This window comes from Pongo abelii, chromosome 10 (genome assembly GCF_028885655.2).
Source record: "Pongo abelii isolate AG06213 chromosome 10, NHGRI_mPonAbe1-v2.0_pri, whole genome shotgun sequence".
NCBI classification, from domain to species: Eukaryota; Metazoa; Chordata; class Mammalia; order Primates; family Hominidae; genus Pongo; species Pongo abelii.
Genome location: NC_071995.2, coordinates 48,853,470 through 48,872,568, shown reverse-complemented (window position 1 = coordinate 48,872,568; position 19,099 = coordinate 48,853,470). Strand labels below are relative to the sequence as shown.

At 46.4% G+C, this 19,099-nt stretch overlaps 1 protein-coding gene across 14 annotated transcripts in view; it reads left to right on the top strand.

The window, feature by feature from the left end:
- Window positions 1-4,881: 4,881 nt before the first annotated feature.
- The window catches only part of CSRNP2 (cysteine and serine rich nuclear protein 2), a 22,685-nt gene continuing 8,467 nt past the window's right edge, over window positions 4,882-19,099 (top strand). Inside the window, exons 1-6 of one of the 14 annotated variants that reach the window (XM_063711761.1) lie at window positions 4,929-5,292; window positions 5,826-5,999; window positions 10,692-10,863; window positions 11,445-11,598; window positions 11,825-12,061; window positions 14,394-14,653. In XM_063711761.1, the coding sequence (XP_063567831.1) occupies window positions 11,911-12,061; window positions 14,394-14,653 (411 nt within the window). In that variant the 5' untranslated portion in view covers window positions 4,929-5,292; window positions 5,826-5,999; window positions 10,692-10,863; window positions 11,445-11,598; window positions 11,825-11,910. Of the gene's footprint in view, window positions 5,503-5,825; window positions 6,000-9,558; window positions 10,864-11,444; window positions 11,734-11,824; window positions 12,062-14,393; window positions 14,654-19,099 lie in introns of those variants that run through there. The other 13 variants (XM_063711767.1, XM_063711765.1, XM_063711762.1 and 10 more) reach the window with 13 other exon arrangements.

Below are 19,099 nucleotides of genomic sequence, written 5' to 3'. Positions count from 1 at the left end.
TGATTTTTGTATTTTTAGTAGAGACAGGGTTTCACCATATTGGCCAGGCTGGTCTCGAACTCCTGACCTTGTGATTCACCCACCTTCGCCCCCCAAAGTGCTGGGATTACAGGCGTGAGCCACCGCACCTGGCCAAAAGTTTTAAGTAAGTCTAGCATTTGCATTTTCAAATTCAGACACTGAAAAGTTTATATGAATTAAAGTTTTCAGTTAGATTAATATAAATTATAAGGGAACTTGCTATTTAAACTAATATTATTGTATTATTTGTTGTCTTATTCTACTATTTTTTACTGATATGGTATTTTGGGACATGAGTTATAACTGGTTTACCTATTATGCGAATCTCTGTTTTCATATATTAGATTTGTTTAAGATGAGGTGCACATTTTAATTAATGTAGATTCTTGTTTTCTTTTCCTTTTTTTGTGTGGGGGGAGGACAGAGTTTCACTTTTGTCGCCCAGGGTGGAGTGCAATGGCGCATATGACTTCTTTGGTGTTTGTGCTTTCAGTTTGCTGTGGCACTCTTTTTCTCAGATTTACACATACTGTTCTCTTTTTGTTAGTGTGGAATTAGTCACAAAGAGGTGCCTGTCTCTCTAGATCTGGAATATAATTAAATGTCAATTAGTGAAGTAGCATAACAACTTTAGGGCTAAGTCTACAGATTCCTTTTCAGAAAAACAAACACAATGCCTTAGATTTTTATTTTAACTCTTTTTCTCTAAGAATTTCAACATATTATATCCTCTGTCCTATTTATTTTCACCTCTCTGGGGAGTGTGTTCTCGTTTATCTTTTGGTGGTAAGAGGTAGTTGATACATTATATATTTTGGTGTCAGATAGGCCTGCATTCAAATCCCAGATCCTTCTCTTCCTGGATATGACTTTGGACAGAGTAATCTTTCAAGCCTCAATTTTATCATCTTAACCCTATGAATTAAGAATTAAAAAGGAGGTAATACTTAATTCATAGAGTTATTTGGGAGTTTTAAAGGGATTATGAGTGTAAAACAGTTTATACTCAATACTATACACCTGTTCATTAGTTCAATAATCTAAGGATACTACTGACTATAAGATCACCTTCACACACAGACATAGCTGCAAGACCAAAGTATAAAACACTTCCCAGGGCCAGGCGTGGTGGCTCATGCCTGTAATCCTTGTACTTTGGGAGGCAAAGGCAGGAGGATTGTTTGAACCCAGGAGTCCAAGGCCAGCCTGGGCAACGTGAGACCCCTGTCTCTATTAGAAAAGAAAAAAAAAAAAAGGAAGAAAGAAAAGAAAACACTGCTCAGGACATGATTTTTTTCGTTGTTGTTGTTGTTTTTTGTTTTAGACAGAGTCTCGTTCTGTTGTCCAGGCTGGAGTTCAGTCGCGCGATCCCGGCTCACTGCAACCTCCACCTTCCTGTGAGCGGATTCTCATGCCTCAACCTTCCAAGTAGCTGGGATTACAGGCTCGTGCCATCATTCCCAGCTATTTTTAGTAGAGATGGGGTTTCGCCATGTTGGCTGGGCTGGTCTTGAACTCCTGGCGTCAAGTGATCCACCCACCTTGGCCTCCCCAAGTGCTGGGATTACAGGCCTGAGCCACCGCACCCAGCCTATTATTTTTATTTTTAGAGACAGAGTCTCTGCCGGGTGTGGTGGCTCAGGCCTGTAATCCCAGCACTTGGGGAGGCTGTGGCTGGTGGATTGCTTGAGCACAGGAGTTTGTGACCAGCCTGGGCAACACAGGGAGAACCCCCCATCTCTATTTTATTATTATTTTTAATTAAAAAAGAGAGAGAGAGAGAGAGAGGGTCTTGTTCTGTTACTCAGGCTGGAGTGCAGTGGCATGAACACAGCTGTCACTGCAGCCTTGACCTCCTGTGCTCAAGTGATTCTCCCACCTCAGCCTCCCAAGTAACTGGGATCACAGGTGCATGCCACTGCACCTGGCTAATTTTAAAAATTTCTTGTGAGACAGGGTCTCCCTCCATGTTGCCCAGGCTGGTCTCAAACTCCTGGGCTCAAGCAATCTTCTCTCCTCAGCCTCCTAAAGTGCTGGGATTACAGGTGTGAGCCACCATGCCTGGCCCAGATGATCTTCTGACTGATCAAGAGCTTATTGCCAAATTGAATTCTGCCATCTTCTTAAAAGATGTACTAACATTGGTTTGGCTATCTTCTAGTTTGGTGGCATTAACCAATTGAGGTTAATGCATTGGGCACTGGGGCTGATGGTACCCTGATGAATTTCCATGACTGCTGGAACACTGGATGTGTAGGCATATGAGACACTTTTTTAGCATCCTCAACATGGGCATCAGGCTGGTTTTTTGTTACTCAGCCTACTGATTCTATAGAGTGGTCTAGGATAGTTTTCTCTTCCCTTTTGTCTTCTGTATGTACAGGAAGAATGGGATCATGAACCAAACCTTCTACACAACTGAATAGAAAGCTTATGATGAAAAATAGCTAACATTTACACAGCACTGACTGTTGTAAACATTTTCCAATATATCAGCTGTTTAATCTTCACAAAACCCAACGAGATAGACATCGTTATCCCTGTCTTGCAAATGAGGAAGCTAAGGCAGAAAACTTATGTCCCTTACCCGGGGTCGTGCCACTAGTAAGTAGAGGAAGTGGGGTTTATATTCAGGCAGTCTGGCTCCAGGATCAATGCTCTCGATCACTCCAGGATCCATGCTCTCGATCACTCGTTATATTGCCTCTAAATTTCAGCAAAGAGGGAGATGATAAGTGCATGTTACCAAAAGATTGCTTTTTTCTGATCTGCTGCTTTTTTATTTTGCAGTGTAGTCTCCTAGCTTCTTGGAGTCTCTGATGTCACCTAGGGGAGAGAACTGAAATTCTTAGCATTTTTTTCCAGGCCATCCAGCCTCTCAATTCTAAAGCTGAGATGGCTTGGTAGCTAGTGGATCTGGCTTCATAGTTTCTTGGTTGCAGTGAAAAATGTACCAGGTTTTGGAACCATGATTTAAGCGTGAGTTTAAATCCTGCTGTCCATCCATCTATCCAATAAATATCTATCATGCTCTTAAATGTCAACTACTAGGCTTTGTACTGTGTGTTGAGGATACAGTAAACAAAACAATTCCTTGCTCTCACCGAATTTAGTCGAGTGAGACAAGACAAAAACAAATACGTGGATGCTAAGAAGAAATATAAGGCACAGGGATAGAAACTAAGGAGAAGCACCATTTTAGAAATATGGTTAGGCATTTGTGCCCGGGAGTTTGAGGCTGCTGTGAGCCATGATTGCGCCACTGCACTCCAGCCTGGGTGACAGAGTGAAATCCTGTCTCTTAATGCAGGGAAAAAGAAATATGGTTAGGGAAGATCTCGGATATGGGGACATTTGAGTAGATATGTGAGGGAGTAAGTATGTGGCTAGCTGGTGGAAGCCACACAAAAGGCCCTGAGGTAAGAGAATGATTGCCCTGTTGAAGGAGCTGCAATGAGGCCAGTGTATTCAAGCAGAGTATGGAAGGGGGAAAGTAGAAGCAAACAAGATGACAGAACAAAATGAGGGGGCGTGGTGGGGGGCGGGGGACAAGAGAATGCAGCTCGAGCTTGCTGAGCCTTATAGTTCAAGGGAAAGACAACAGAGAAGAAACCAAGGCTATGTGTCCTTGGCAAATCACATACAACTTTTGACTTCTTAATCTTGGTTTTCCCCTTTTTTTCTTTTCTTTTTTTTTTTGAGACGGAGTTTCGCTCTTGTTGACCATGCTGGAGGGCAATGGTGCAGTCTTGGCTCACTGCAACCTCCGCCTCCCTGGTTCAAGCCATTCTCCTGGCTCGGCCTCCCGAGGAGCTGGGATTAAAGGCACGCGCCACCACCCTCGGCTAATTTTTGTATTTTTAGTAGAGACAGGGTTTCACCATGTTGGTCACGCTGGTCTCGAACTCCTGACCTCTTGACCCGCCCGCCTCGGCCTCCCAAAGTGCTGGGATTACAGGCATGAGCCACCGCGCCCGGCGCCCTTTCTTAAAAATAGGTTGCGGAAGGGCGCGGTGGCTCATGCGTATAATCCCAGCACTTTGGGAGGCCGAGGCGGGCGGATCGCTTGGGCCCAGGAGTGCAAGACTAGCCTGGGCAACATGGCGAAAACCCCTTTTCTATTTAAAGAAATAAATTAGTTTGCAAAGTTGAGAAGATAATTTTATTTTTGAGACGGAGTCTTCGCTCTTTCGCCCAGTCGGGAGTGCAGTGGCGCGATCTCGGCTCACAGCAAGCTCCGCCTCCCGGGTTCACGCCATTCTCCTGCCTCAGCCTCCCGAGTAGCTGGGACTACAGGCCCCCGCCACCACGCCCGGCTAATTTTTTTATTTTTTAGTAGAGACGGGGTTTCACTCTGTTAGCCAGGATGGCCTCGATCTCCTGACCTCGTGATCCGCCCGCCTCGGCCTCCCAAAGTGCTGGGATTACAGGCATGAGCCACCGCGCCCGGCAGCAATTTTTTTTTTTTTAAAGAAAACACTCAAAGCAGTCCCTCATATAAGTAGATAACTCAAAATATTGCTTGTATTCTTTATAACTTGCGCAGGCTGCAATAAGTCATATTGCTGAAGACTAAGACCCCATGAGCGAGGAGAAGGGGGGGATCATGTTCCTAATGGCGTGTGGTCCTGGCGAAAGAAAAAGGGAGCTTTGGAGGAGAATTCGTTTATTTAAGATCTGTAGCTGAGTCTCCTCTCTTCCCCCATTAAAAGGTTGCAGCAGAACTGCCGCCTCGGGAGCCGGTTTGCCCGCCGGCTTCGGCTTTGCAACAGTCACCGCCTACAACTCCCGGCATGCTGCTGGGTGTGGGGCCGGCACGTAGACTCCATTTCCCAGCCAGCCCCGGGTCTCGGTCAGGACGTGCCGGCGCCTATAAGAGCCAGTGCGCTGCGGCCGGAGCCTATTGTTAGCCGGAGCCGGGGCGGTTCTGGGCATCTGCTGCCGGGGGCGCCCGAGTTGCCGGAGCCGCCCGGCCCTCTCTGCCTGCCGGCTGGGCTGCCCACCGCCCTCCCTCCCCGCCCTGCCGCCCTGGGAGCTCCCCGGCCGTCGCCGCGGGGCCCGGGGCTCGCTCGCTCCTCCCTACTTCCCACCCGGGTTAGGGCGGCGGCGGCAGCGGGGGCGGCAGAGACCATCACGGGAGGAGGCAGCTGCGGCGGGGCCGGTAATGGGCCTAGGGGTGCGGGGCGGAGGGTGCCGCCTCGTCCTTTCTCGGGATCGGCCCTCGGGCGGCCGTGGAGGAGTGGTCAAGCCCAGAGCTGTGCGGATGGAGGGGTCAGAAATGAGAGGCTCGGACGGGAGCGGTCGGGGGGCGGGGAGGTCGGGTGCCGTTGGGAAGGAACCGAGTCGGGAAGAGGCGTAGGAGCGAGGGGCACCGAGGACGCTGGCCCGGACTGCGGGGGCAGCTCGCGGAGACCGATGGGCGGCTTGGAAGCCTGCAGGATTGCGGATGAGGATTGAGTTCGGAATGGAGTGGAGAATGATGTAGGATGGAGGAAAGTGAAGGAAGGGGAGGGGGAACAGAGGAAAATGTGGGAGGAGTGGTTGGGAATTTGTGAGTAGCAGGCAGGAAGGGATGAGGAAGGCTGGGTAGGGGCTGCAGAGGATTGGAATGAGCGGGAAGGTTAGCAGGAATCAGAGGAAAGTGGGCCGAGAGCTGAAGGGTTCGGCAGGAGTGTTCATTAAAAGGAACTGGTGACTTGACATGTCCCTTCGCTCCGGTTCCTGATGTCTCCCATATTTCTGGCGTCGTGTGGGAAAATGAAAGCATCATTTGCCCTGGTTGCTAGCTTGATCTTTTTTCATAGGCCCAAATACGCAGCCAACTGCCACCCGTCCCTTTTAGTGCTGTGGTCTTGATTCATCCTTTTAAAGGGGTTGAGAGTGGCAGTGTGACACACAAACTGTTCTTCAGAATGAAATGCTAGAAGTTATCCCCACAAGACGACACTGTCCCCTTGTCCTGCAGTTTTCAGTTCAAGGTAAATCCATAGTTCAGATTTTTTTCTTCACTGGCTTTCTGTCTTGCAAATCCACAAAGCCAGGATGTTGGTTGTGCCGGTGTTATAAATGACTGGATATCCTTGAGAGTTAATGCAGCATCATGTTCCAGTTCCCACAAAGATCTGTCTTCCACACGATGGTAGTTTAGGCATGGAAAATTCTAACCTTGTGTTAGTGAATGGGTAAAAATCGGGGAGTGGGGGTGGTGAGTGCACGGCTTTCTTTAAACACCTAGCTTAAGCGGGGGGTTTTCACTTGAGTGCTTTGTAAGTTCATGATCCTGGTGATCACAAAGACACATGGATCCATGAAATTCATAGTATTTGAGAAACAACCACAGTATCTTGTAAAAGGAGAAACAGGGCAGGTCATTTTATTCAGGTTTATGGTAACACAGCAGCAAGCCTTCCTTCCAGCCCAGCTACAGATGGTAGCCCTGACCATCTTACTGGAGATTTTGATTCCTTGACCTTTAGCGGAAGATTGGGTTCCAGTCAAGTGAAGAGGCTTTCTCCTGTGAGATGTAGCTTATTACTTTGGACTCATTTAAGACAGAGACTTATATTACCTAAACTTTGCAAATAGATTCTTCCAGAAAATTTTGCCTGGGCAGTCCCTCTTGCTGGTCTCACATATGCTGGGTTTTTTTTTGTTGTTGTTGTTGTTTGTTTGTTTTGGTGGTTATAGGAATCCTTATAGGCCTGAAAAAAACTTAGATCTAGTACTAAAATATACATATGCTGGTAGAACTGTTTATTAGGTGCTAGCCTGATGTCTTCTGTGCTCTGGATCTTAACTATTTCATATACCATTGGGAAATGTTCAGCTAGAAACTCTTGAGAAAAGACCATTAGGCATGTAGCCAGAAAGTGTCAGCTGACCTTTCATTTCACTGGCATTTAAAAGCTTTAAAGAGAGTTGCGTTATTTTCTCCAAAAGCATTTGTTGAGTTGGTCATTTTGACAGTTAACTGTCAGTTTTGACCTGCATTCCCAGGTGCTAAAACTTACAAGTGTATCTCTTGAACACAGGCATTTATCCTCTACCAATGAATAATTGAGAGAGGTAGGAATGACTGATTTTTCTAGTTGTAGTTTGAAAGATTAATTTGATGAATTGGAAAGTAAGGAAACTATTCTGTTACTATTGCAAAGAAAGATTTCTTTTTTAAAAAAATTTATTTTTATTTATTTTATTTTTTGAGACAGGGTCTGGCTCTGTTACCCCGGCTGGAGTTCAGTGGCACAATCTGAGCTCACTGCAACCTCTGCCTCCTGGGGTCAAGCAATCCTCCCGCCTTAGCCTCCCAAGTAGCTGGGACGACAGGCACACACCACCATGCCCAGCTAGTTTTTGTATTTTTAATAGAGGTGGGGTTTTGCCATGTTGGCCAGGCTGGTCTTGAACTCCTGGCCTCAAGGGATCTGCCCACCTTGGCCTCCTAAAGTGCTGGGATTACAGGCATGTGCCACCATGCTGGGCCAGTTTTTTGAAAATACAGAGACAGGGTCTTGCTATGTTGGCCAAGTTGGTTTTGCACTCCTGGCCTCAAACAATCCTCCTGCCTCAGCCTCCCAAAGAAGGATTTCTTTAGGGCACTATGGAAGTGAACAGGAGGTTTGTTCTTGGTGCCCAGTGAACATCTTCATCTAAAAGTCAAGTTCACATCAGAGAGTTAGACAAGGGGAGCTGGGTTGAAATTTAATCTTATATTGGTTGTTGGGACATAATCTTTTTTTCTTTTTAAAAAAATAATGGAGCTAATGTCAGAGAAAATGCTACTGACAGAGCCTGGGTAGGGTGAAGAGAGGAATCCTTGAGGATTTCCCTGAGTGCCATCCACGTGAATGGAAGAGTTTGACCATAAGTCAGTATACATGTTATTTACACACATAGCCATAGGTTCCAGTTACTCTCAGACAGCTTAAGGAAAATACTTTTCTCCTAGGTGTCACATCTTTTTTCTTCTTTCTTACCTATCTCCTATCATTGCCCAGAAACCACTATTCCAGAAGTAGAGAAAACACAGAAAAAGAGGAGGAGAATAGAACAAGCAGCCAGCAATCCTTGCTGCATCCAAGTTCACAAAAAGTAACCTAAAGATAACTGATACTCCTGAGGGCAACTGGGTTAAGACCGGGGAGAATTCTAGTAATAAAGATGATTTTGGAGCAGACCCAAGTTCATATGGGGCTTAAAGAGAAATATTCGCAGGAGATACTACCAGAAGCCTGGGGACACCTGAGGAAAGAACAGGAGTGGACATTTACTTCCAGTCATAAATCCTTGAGTGTTTCCAGGCTAAGGAAAAAGCCTGCCTGCCTGCCTGCTGCTTGCCTTCTTCTCTTCCCTCCCTCCCTCCTTTTTTTTTTTTTTTTTGAGATGGAGTCTTGCTCTGCCGCCCAGGCTGCAGTGCAGTGGCGTAATCCCAGCTCACTGCAACTTCCGCCTCCCGGGTTCAAGCGATTCTCCTGCCTCAGCCTCCTGAGTAGTTGAGATTACAGGCACGCGCCACCACACCTGGCTAATTTTTGTGTTTTTAGTAGAGACAGGGTTTTACCATATTGGCCAGGATGGTCTCGATCTCTTGACCTTGTGATCCACCCGCCTTGGCCTCCCAAAGTGCTGGGATTAGAGGCGTGAGCCACCGTACCCGGCTTTTTTTTTTTGACAAGGTCTCCCTCTGTTGCCCAGGCTGGAGTACAATGGCATGATCTTGGCTCACCACAACCTCCGCCTCCCGGGTTCAAGCGATTCTCCTGCCGCAGCCTCCCGAGTAGCTGGATTACAGGCATGCGCCACCACGCCTGGCTAATTTTTTTTTTTTTTTTTTTTTTTTTTTTTGATTTTTAGTGGAGATGGGGTTTCTCCATGTTGGTCAGGCTGGTCTCGAACTCCAGCCTCAGGTGATCCACCCGCCTCGGCCTCCCAAAGTGCTGGGATGACAGATGTGAGCCACCGTGCCCGGCTTTATTCTGTCTCTTTAAAAAATCCCACCCACATAAGTATTCAATCACAAGGGGCTCCCCCTCCCCGCTACAATAAAATGGAATGAGAAATTTGTTTGTTAATCGGTATCTTTTTTTTTTTTAATACTTTAGGTTCTAGGGTACATGTACACAACATGCAGGTTTGTTACATATGTATACATGTGCCATGTTGGTGTGCTGCACCTGTTAACTTGTCATTTACATTAGATATAATCCCTCCCCCCTCCCCCCACCCCACGACAGGCCCAGGTGTATGATGTTCCCCATCCTGTGTCCAAGTGTTCTCATTGTTCAATTCCCACCTATGAGTGAGAACATGCGGTGTTTGGTTTTCTGTCCTTGCGATAGTTTGCTCAGAATGATGGTTTCCAGCTTCATCCATGTCCCTACAAAGGACATGAACTCATCATTTTTTATGGCTGCATAGTATTCCATGGTGTACATGTGCCACATTTTCTTAATCCAGTCTATCATTGATGGACATTTGGGTTGGTTCCAAGTCTTTGCTATTGTGAATAGTGCTGCAATAAACATACGTGTGCATGTGTCTTTATAGCAGCATGATTTATAATCCTCTGGGTATATACCCAGTAATGGGATGGCTGGGTCAAATGGTATTTCTAGTTCTAGATCCTTGAGGAATTGCCACACTGTCTTCCACAATGGTTGAACTAGTTTACAGTCCCACCAACAGTGTAAAAGTGTTCCTATTTCTCCACATCCTCTCCAGCACCTGTTGTTTCCTGACTTTCTAATGATTGCCATTCTAACTGGTGTGAGATGGTATCTCATTGTGGTTTTGATTTGCATTTCTCTGATGGCCAGTGATGGTGAGCATTTTTTCATGTGTCTGTTGGATGCATAAATGTCTTCTTGTTGATAGGTATCTTTAAACCTAGCTAAAATCTTAACCCATAAAAAGCCCTTGGCTCGTTCCTTTCTTACCATGCCCTAAGAATGTGACCTCTGATAAGGTCAGTAACCTGCAGAACTGAACTGATACTTTGGGCTCGTTTTTTAATTTAATTATAATTTTTATCAAATACTTGATTTTTTTTTTTCCTCCCTGGCCAAATTTATTTCAGGAATGTGCTTGTCTGAGACTTCTGATGGCTGAGGTTTCTTAGGTACATCTTGTGACTTGAATGCAGAATTTGATGCAATCTGGATAGATTAGGAAATACCTTCTCTAAGGTACTTATTAGGTCTGGTTGACTTTGTAGAGCTGATCCAAGAGCAGGCAAATTGCTTGCAACAGACACAGTCCAGAAAAACAGCTCTGTAGCAGGCATCTTTTGACACCACAGTATATTCTGGGTAGCTGCTCTGCAGTAATGCAGCCCTGTCGTTCTGGGCAGTGTTGTTATTCCTGCTGCATAATTAGCAACTAGTGAGATCATAGTCTGGGGAGATTCTGGCATTACTGAGGCAAGGGAGGGTTCCTGTCTCATCACACATGGCTCCCGCTTTGACAGCATTTCTGCTGAGCAGATTCGTGTCCTTCTGGAACTTAAATCCAAAGATGGAGGAAAAAGATTGGTACCTAGGAAATGGACTATCTCAGAACTCCTTGGTTGTATGAAAGCGTGTTGAAAACAACACTGCTTGCCATATTGATATAACCAGAATAAATAGTTACTTCTCTTGCTATTTGTTTTCCCCTTGCTGATTTCTTTATAGAGGGCAAAGATTGTAAAGCTACGATGTCCTTGCACAGAGGATGGTGACAGACCAGATGAGCCCTATTTTATGGAGCAGTATGAGATTGGGGAAGATTTTGGGTTTTGAAGCCATGCAGATTCTAATCTTGGGTCCATTATTTGGTACCAAATTTGACCTTTATAGAAGCCTGGTGAGACACTTTACACTTGTGAAGATCTGGGTAAAGGGTTTTCCTGACTGCTAATGTCCTTCAAAATTGAGTGCCTGGAGCAGTATTTCCCAAAGTGTATTCCAAGCATTATTTGCACTCTAAAATACCTTGGAAACAGTGGGTTCCTTAATCACGTTTGTAGAAACATTGCATTCTATGTTCTCTCAGCCTTCACCATCCTTATTAGTATATTAAAAGCCTCTAAGAGGTTCCGCTATAGGCAATTTTTTAAACCCTTTTGACACAGCAGTCCTATTTCTATGTAAAAGCTATTAATACCATAAGACACGCACTTTGGGAAATGCCGGGCTGTATTATCACTAGGAAAAATAAGTGGGTCTAGCCGGGTTCAGTGGTGCATGCGTTGTAGTCCCAGCTACTCTGGAGGCTGAGGCAGGAGGATTGCTCGAGCCCAGGTGTTCAAGACCAGCCTGGGCAACATAGTGAGACCCTGTTTCTAAAACAGATAAATAGTTGGGTCTAGTCTTGGTTTAGGCAAAGCCTAATTCTGCTTTTCTTTTTTTCCTTTTTTTTTTTTTTTTTGCCAACCAAACAAGCAGCAGTGATAATTGTGTTTTTGATCTCAAGTTCTTCTCACTGGTCCCTTGGAGAGCTTTTCTATATGATCAGAAGAGCAGCTACTGTGATTCCTGGGCTAATGAAGCCTAGACCCCAGCTGGATTGGAAGCAAAGGCCTTTCCTCCACTGGGAAAGGTGCTGCTGCTACCCATCTCATTATTCTAAGAGTGATTGAGAATGGAGGGGCTGAAGGGAAACGAAAGTAGGAGAATGTTGGCCAGAGCTAGTAGAGAAAGAACTTAATATTGAGAAAGCAGACATCAGTGCTAGGTGAGGTGCTTTCTTTAGAGAGCTGTGTGTATAGACTGGGGAGGGGTCTGTCTGGGGACAGGAATGCTGATTCCTTTTTTTCCCTGGGCAGAATCCTAATGTACCTGGCTAGCTGGTGGTGAGTAGGGGCTTTGGGGCCAACTTGGTGGGCTCCCCAAGGAAACCCCTTTGAAACCAATGGATGCATTCACGGGCTCGGGTCTCAAGAGGAAGTTTGATGATGTGGATGTGGGCTCATCAGTTTCCAACTCAGATGATGAGATCTCCAGCAGTGATAGTGCTGACAGCTGCGACAGCCTCAATCCGCCTACCACTGCCAGCTTCACACGTGAGTAAGCTGCTCCGTCCCTGCCTATACCCACATTCCCCAAGCAGCAGAACCCATGGCAGCTCGAGACAGCGTCTATGTGGCTTGGGGATTTGTCCTTAATCATCATCTTTCCTTGCTCTTTGGAGGACCTCATTTCTCTAATACCGTAGACTAAAGTCTGATTTATTCTAGCTGATTTTACTTGTGTTGTGGGTTGCTGGTTCCCAGAATGGGTTAAATTAGATTGAAAAGGTCTACCCTGCCCCCACCAGAGTCCCAGAGAGTTCCAGGAAATTGTAGCTGTAGCAGGATATAAATGCTTGCTGCTTGGACAACTGGGGCAAATCCAGATTTCTTAATTCTTTTTTTTCTCGTTTCGCTCTTGTTGCCCAGGCTGGAGTGCAGTGGCGTGATCTCAGCTCACTGCAACCTCTGCCTGCCGGGTTCAAGTGATTCTCCTGCTTCAGGCCTCCCCAGTAGCTGGGATTATAGGCGCCCGCCACCATGCCTGGCTAATTTTTTGTGTTTTTAGTAGAGGCAAGGTTTCATCATGTTGGCCAGGTTGGTCTTGAACTCCTGACCTCAGGTGATCCACCCGCCTCGGCCTCCCAAAGTGCAGGGATTACAGGCGTGAGCCACCGTGCCTGGCCAAGATTTCTTAATTCTTACGGCTCTATTAGTTCTTGGAAAGAACTGATACTATATATGAGGGGTTGCCCATAGGCCAAATCTGGCCCAATGCCTGTTTTGTAAATAAAGTTTTGTTGGAACACAGTTATACCCATTGTGTATGATTGCTTTCATGCTACAGTGGCAGAGTTGAATTATTGCAACAGAGGCCTCATGGCCTGTAGAGCCTAAAATAGTTACTGTCTGGCCCTTGATAGTTTGCGGTCCCCTGCTACAGATCAATGCTATCCAATGGAATTTTCTGTTATGCTAGAAATGTTCTGTATCTGCATTGTCCAACAGTAGCCAGTTGCCATATGTGGCTATTGAGCACTTGAAATGTGGTTAGTGGCTGGGCGCAGTGGCTCACGCCTGTCATCTCAGCACTTTGGGAGGCTGAGGTGGGTGGATCACTTGAACTCAGGAGTTCGAGACCAGCCTGGGCAACATGGCGAAACCTCGTCTCTACAAAAAATACAAAAATTAGCTGGGTGTGGTGGCGTGCACCTGTACTCCCAGCTACTCTGGAGGCTGAGGTGGGAGGATTACTTGGGCCTGGGAGGTTGAGGCTGCAGTGAGCGGTGATTGTGCCACTGCACTCTAGCCTGGGTGACAGAGCAAGAGCCTGTCTCAAAGGAAAAAAGAAAATAAAGAAATATGGTTATTATAATTGAGCTGAATTTTTTGTTTGTTTGTTTTTGAGATGGAGTCTTGCTCTGTCGTCAGGCTGAAGTGCAGTGGCACAATCTCGGCTTGCTGCAACCTCCGTCTCCCAGGTTCAAGTAATTCTCCTGCCTCAGCCGCCCGAGTAGCTGGGACTACAGGCGTGTGCCACCACGCCCAGCTAATTTTTGTATTTTTAGTAGAGATGGGGTTTCATCATGTTGGCCAGGATGGTCTTGATCTTTTGACCTCATGATCCGCCTGCCTTGGCTTCCCAAAGTGCTGGGATTACAGGCATGAGCCATCATGCCCGGCCTGAGCTGAATTTTAAATTTTATTTAATTTTAATTAGCTTAAATTGCCACATGTGGCTAGTAGCTGCTGTGTTGGACAGTAAAGCTATAGGTTGTTATATCCAGAAAAGATTACCTAGAGATCCTCTTCCCAGCTGATGTCTAAAAATGGATTTTGTGGTCATCTGTTTAGGTATAGTCAGTCTGGAGGCAGTTGTATGAACCAACTGAAGTTCAAGGTCCCTTCTGACAGAGCATTTAGGATTTGAAGATATTAGACAGTTCTCTAGATATAGAGAGCACGTTTAGAGAAGAAGAGTTGAGACCCTAGATGGATGAGAAAGAGCAAGCTCCCCAAACAGGTCATCCCTGAGTTAATAAAACATCTCTCAGCCAGGCATGGTGGCTCACGCCTGTAATCCCAGCACTTTGGGAGGCTGAGGCGGGCGGATCACCTGAGGTCAGGAGTTCAAGACCAGCCTGGTCAACATGGCGAAACCCCGTCTCTACTAAAATATAAAAATTAGCTGGGCGTGGTGACACACGCCTGTAATCCCAGCTTCTCAGGAAGCTGAGGCAGGAGAATTGCTTGAACCCGAGAGGTGGAGGCTACAGTGAGCCGAGACAGTGCCACAGCACTCCAGCCTGGGCAACAGAGTGAGACTCCGTCTCTAAATAAATAAATAGAAAAATAAATAAAACATCTCTCTGTGCTCCCTTCTCAGCCACATCCATCCTGAAGCGGCAGAAGCAGCTGCGGAGGAAGAATGTACGCTTTGACCAGGTGACTGTATACTACTTTGCCCGGCGCCAGGGTTTTACCAGTGTGCCCAGCCAGGGTGGTAGCTCTCTGGGCATGGCCCAGCGCCATAACTCTGTACGGAGCTACACACTCTGTGAGTTTGCCCAGGAACAGGAGGTGAACCATCGAGAGATTCTGCGTGAGCACCTGAAGGAAGAGAAACTCCATGCCAAGAAAATGAAGGTGCCTAAGGGTTCTGGGATCTGCTGCTGTCCATGTAGGAAACTATTTAGGTTCATTGGTTGGTTGGTTGATTTTTTTTTTTTTTCTGGGACAGAGTCTTGCTCTGTTGCCCAGGCTGGAGTGCGCTGGCATGATCTCAGCTCACTGCAACCTCGGCCTCCCCGGGTTCAAGCGATTTCTTGTGCCTTAGCCTCCCGAGTAGTTGGGATTACAGGTGTGCATCCGTCTAGTTTTTGTATTTTTAGTAGAGACAGGGTTTTGCCATGTTGCCCAGGCTGGTCTCCTGGTCTCAAGTGATCTAACTGCCTCGGCCTCCCAAAGTGCTGAGACTACAGGTGTGAGCCACTGCACCCAGCTGATTTTTTTTTTTATTTGACTATTGTCCTTGGGGTATAGAGATTTCAACTCTTTCTAATGAAAAATCTCAGATTTGAAATCAAATCTCAGTCCAAGACTCCCTTCTTTTTATCTGGCAGGGGAGTCTACCAGATATAGCAAAATGGCTTCCCTAGAATTTCCCCCTCCCAAACCCCCACTGCCTCTCTCAATTTTATGTATGTATGTATGTATGTATGTTTTCTTTTGAGACAGGGTCTCTCTCTGTCACCCAGGCTGGAGTGCAGTGGCTCAATCACAGCTCATTGCAGCCTTGAACTCCTGGCCTCAAGCCATCTGCCCATCTCAGCCTCCCAAGTATCTGGGAACCACAGGCTCATGCCACCATGCCTGGCTAGTATTTTTTTTAATAGTAATGGGGTCTTGCAACGTTGCCCAGGTTGGTCTCAATTCCTGGCCTCAAGTGGTCCTTCCCTCTTGACCTCCCAAAGTGCTGGGATTACAGGCATGAGCCACCATGCCCAACACCCACCCCCAATTTTTTTTTACGTTTAAAATATGAATACGTGAAGACATTCAGGTGTGTCACCCTGGAACTCAAGGAAGCACAGTTTTCAATTTCTGGTCAAATGATTGTCCCTTGGCTGGATGCACAGAACAGGTTTTGGATATTTCACAGTCTCTGAAAGGATCCTGCTGTTTCTATAATCCCCATCACCCTTACGTGATAATCTTGTAGATACAAACAGCATTATCAAATAGTTATTTAGATTTGTATAATACTGTGCCTGCCACCTGATACAACACCAGCTCTTCAAGAGAGAGAGAGGCTGGGAAAAGACCCACCTTAGATGGCTCTTCATAGCCACTCATTTTCTTTTTTTTTTTTTTTTTTTTGAGACGGAGTCTAGCTCTGTTGCCCAGGCTGGAGTGCAGTGGCGTGATCTCAGCTCACTGCAAGCTCCGCCTCCTGGGTTCACACCATTCTCCTGCCTCAGCCTCCTGAGTAGCTGGGACTACAGGCACCCACCACTATACCCGGCTAATTTTTTTTTTTTTTTTTTTTTTTTGTATTTTTAACGGAGACAGGGTTACACCATGTTAGCCAGAATGGGTTCGATCTCCTGACCTCGTGATCTGCCCGCCTCGGCCTCGCAAAGTGCTGGGATTATAGGCGTGAGCCACCGCACTTGGCCACCCATTTTTCATCTTAGCACTGTTTGGTATTCCCACAGCCATAGTTTCTACTAGTTCTCAAAAATTTCCCCCAGAGATCCTGATTCCAAATTTGAAGAACACCAGTTTAAGCCTGGCCAGGTTTCTTTGAAGCCCAAAGCTGACCCATATTAAAACAGGTAGCTCCATTATTTCCAGAGTCCTGAGAGAGACACATTAGAATGTGGTGGAGTTGGAGAACTGGTGGCAGAGGATGTAGGCTAACCAGAGCATCTCATTCCTTTCTTTCTCTGAGAGCTCTATGTCTACTTCCCTCAGACTATTCCTAAAGCCCTACACCTGTTTTTCTCACTCTAGAATGACATTCAGGCTTCCCTTTCCTCTGTCTGAGGAATTCCATCACTGACCCTGTCACCTTCCAGCTGCCGTAGCAACAGCTGGGCAAATAAACACTGTTCTCATCTATTGCAGTGAAGGCATTCCTTCCTTTCCCTAGAAGAAAACTCTACTCTCCTAAATCTGGCAGAGGAATGATCTGTCAAAACAGTATACCATCCTGTTCTGTGTTCTCCACTTACAGGAATTGTAGGGACAAAGCCAGGCAAACCCAAGACAGATACGGGAGCTCTACTTGTTAGCAGGATGTTTAGTGAGCACCAGCAGTGATGACATCTAATACAGCACTTTGTTTTTTTAAAGATGGGGTCTCATTTTGTTGCCCAGGCTAGTCTCAAACTCCTGGACTCAAGTGATCCTCCCACCTCAGCCTCCCAAGTAGTTGGGACTACAGGTGTGGGCCACTGCACCAGGCTTATCTTTATATGTCAAGAGGAATCCCTTGCTTTACCTTACCTAGTTTATTCTTTGCTTAGATTTTTTTTTTTTCTCTTGAAACAGGGTCTCACTCTGTCACCCAGGCTGGAGCGCAGAGGAAATCCTCAAGCGATCCTCCTGCCTTAGCCTTCCAAATAGCTGGGACTGCAGCTGCACCCACCACCATGCCTGGTTAATTTTTGTAGTTTTTTGTTTTTTTTTTTTGATACAGGGTCTCACTCCGTTGCCCAGGCTGGAGTGCAGTGGCGCAATCTCGGTTAACTGCAACCTCTGCCTCCCAGGTTCAAGCGATTCTTGTGCCTCAGCCTCCCTCAACTGAGATTATAGGCATGTACCACCATGCTCGGCTAATTTTTTTATTTTTAGTAGAGACGAAGTTTTGCCACGTTGGCCAGGCTAGTCTCGAAGTCCTGGACTCAAGTGATCCACCCGCCTTGGCCTCCCAAAGTGCTGGGATTACAGAGTGAGCCACCGCGTCCAGCCAATTTTTGTAGAGACGGGGTTTTGTTCTGTTGCCCAAGCTGGTCTCGAAATCCTGGCCTTAAGCGATTCTTCCACCTTAGTCTCTCAGAGGTGCTGGGATAACAGTCATGCGCCACTGCACCAGGCCTGTTTTTTAGCCCTCTATAAGGGAGGCAGTTGGTTTCAAAAAATGTACATTCTGCATCTCTCATGTACCATCTAATGTTTGTCTTCCTTTGGGGTTGTTCCAGCAGCTGCTTGGTGTTTCGCAACTGTAGTTAACTATAATTTTTCTAATATTTTTATTTCGTTTTTTGTATTTTGGCCTGTTATCCATATGGAACTCATTATCATGAATAGTATACATTGGGAGTCTTTTTTCCCCCAGAAAATATCCAGTTGTTCCAATACCATTTAATAACTAGAAGACTCTTTTCTCACTGATTTGAAATGCCACTTCTATCTCGATATTTAAATTCTCACATCTACATGAGTGTCCTCGTGTTACATCTCTAATCCCTTGCCTATGAGAGGACAGTAGGAGGGGGTATGCTTAGGGGGAGGTCAACCCTGGAGATGTAGACAGGAGCAATCCTGAGATAAACAGAAAGGCCCTTTGTAGTTGGCCTGCCTAGTACCAAAATCACTGACTAGGAAACCTCCAGAAGCCCCACTTTACTTCTCTTCATTTCTCTACCGCCTCCCCCCACAAACAAGAAAACCAGGTGTGTAGCTGATTACCCAAGTCCATTGCATCACGTCTCTCCCAGGAGTTGTTCCTTTACCAGCTCTACTCTGTGGTTGTCTGATGAAATCAACCAAAGGCTCCAGTCACGTGGCTTTCATCCTGCTAGCAGCTTCCAGAGCTCCAGGGATTATGAGGCCTCATTTTCTTGAGTTCTCTAGTGAGTTTGCAGAACTCTTTCAGCCATGGCTTGTCTTCAATCTGTCCTTCCACCAAGACTCCCTTTCTTGGCTCTCTATCCATCTCAGCCCAGAAAACCCAGATTTCTCGGTGGCTCACGCCTGTAATCCCAGCACTTTGGGAGGCCGAGGCGGGCGGATCATGAGGACAGGAGATCGAGACCATCCTGGCTAACAGAGTGAAACCCCGTCTCTACTAAAAATACAAAAAATTAGCCAGGCATGGTGGCGGGCACCTGTAGTCCTAGCTACTCGGGAGGCTGAGGCAGGAGAATGGCGTGAACCCAGGAGGCGGAGCTTGCAGTGAGCCAAGATTGTGCCACTGCACTCCAGCCTGGGTGACAGAGTGAGACTCCGTCTCAAAAAAAAAAAAAAACAACCCCAGATTTCTGCCTGTACATAGTACGCTCAGAATTATTGATACCACCTTTCCTCACATACAACTTTTCTTTGAAGTCAAATAAAAAAGGATTAGGCCTGGTGCAGTGGCTCACGCCTGTAATTATAGCACTTTGGGAGGCGGAGTTGGGTGGATCAGTTGAGGTCGGGAGTTTGAGACCAGCCTGGCCAACATTGTGAAACCCTGTCTCTACTAAAAATACAAAAATTAGCTGGGCATGGTGGCAGGAGCCTGTAATCCCAGCTACTTGGGAGGCTGAGGCAGGAGAATCACTTGAACCCAGGATGCAGAGATTGCAGTGAGCCGAGATCATG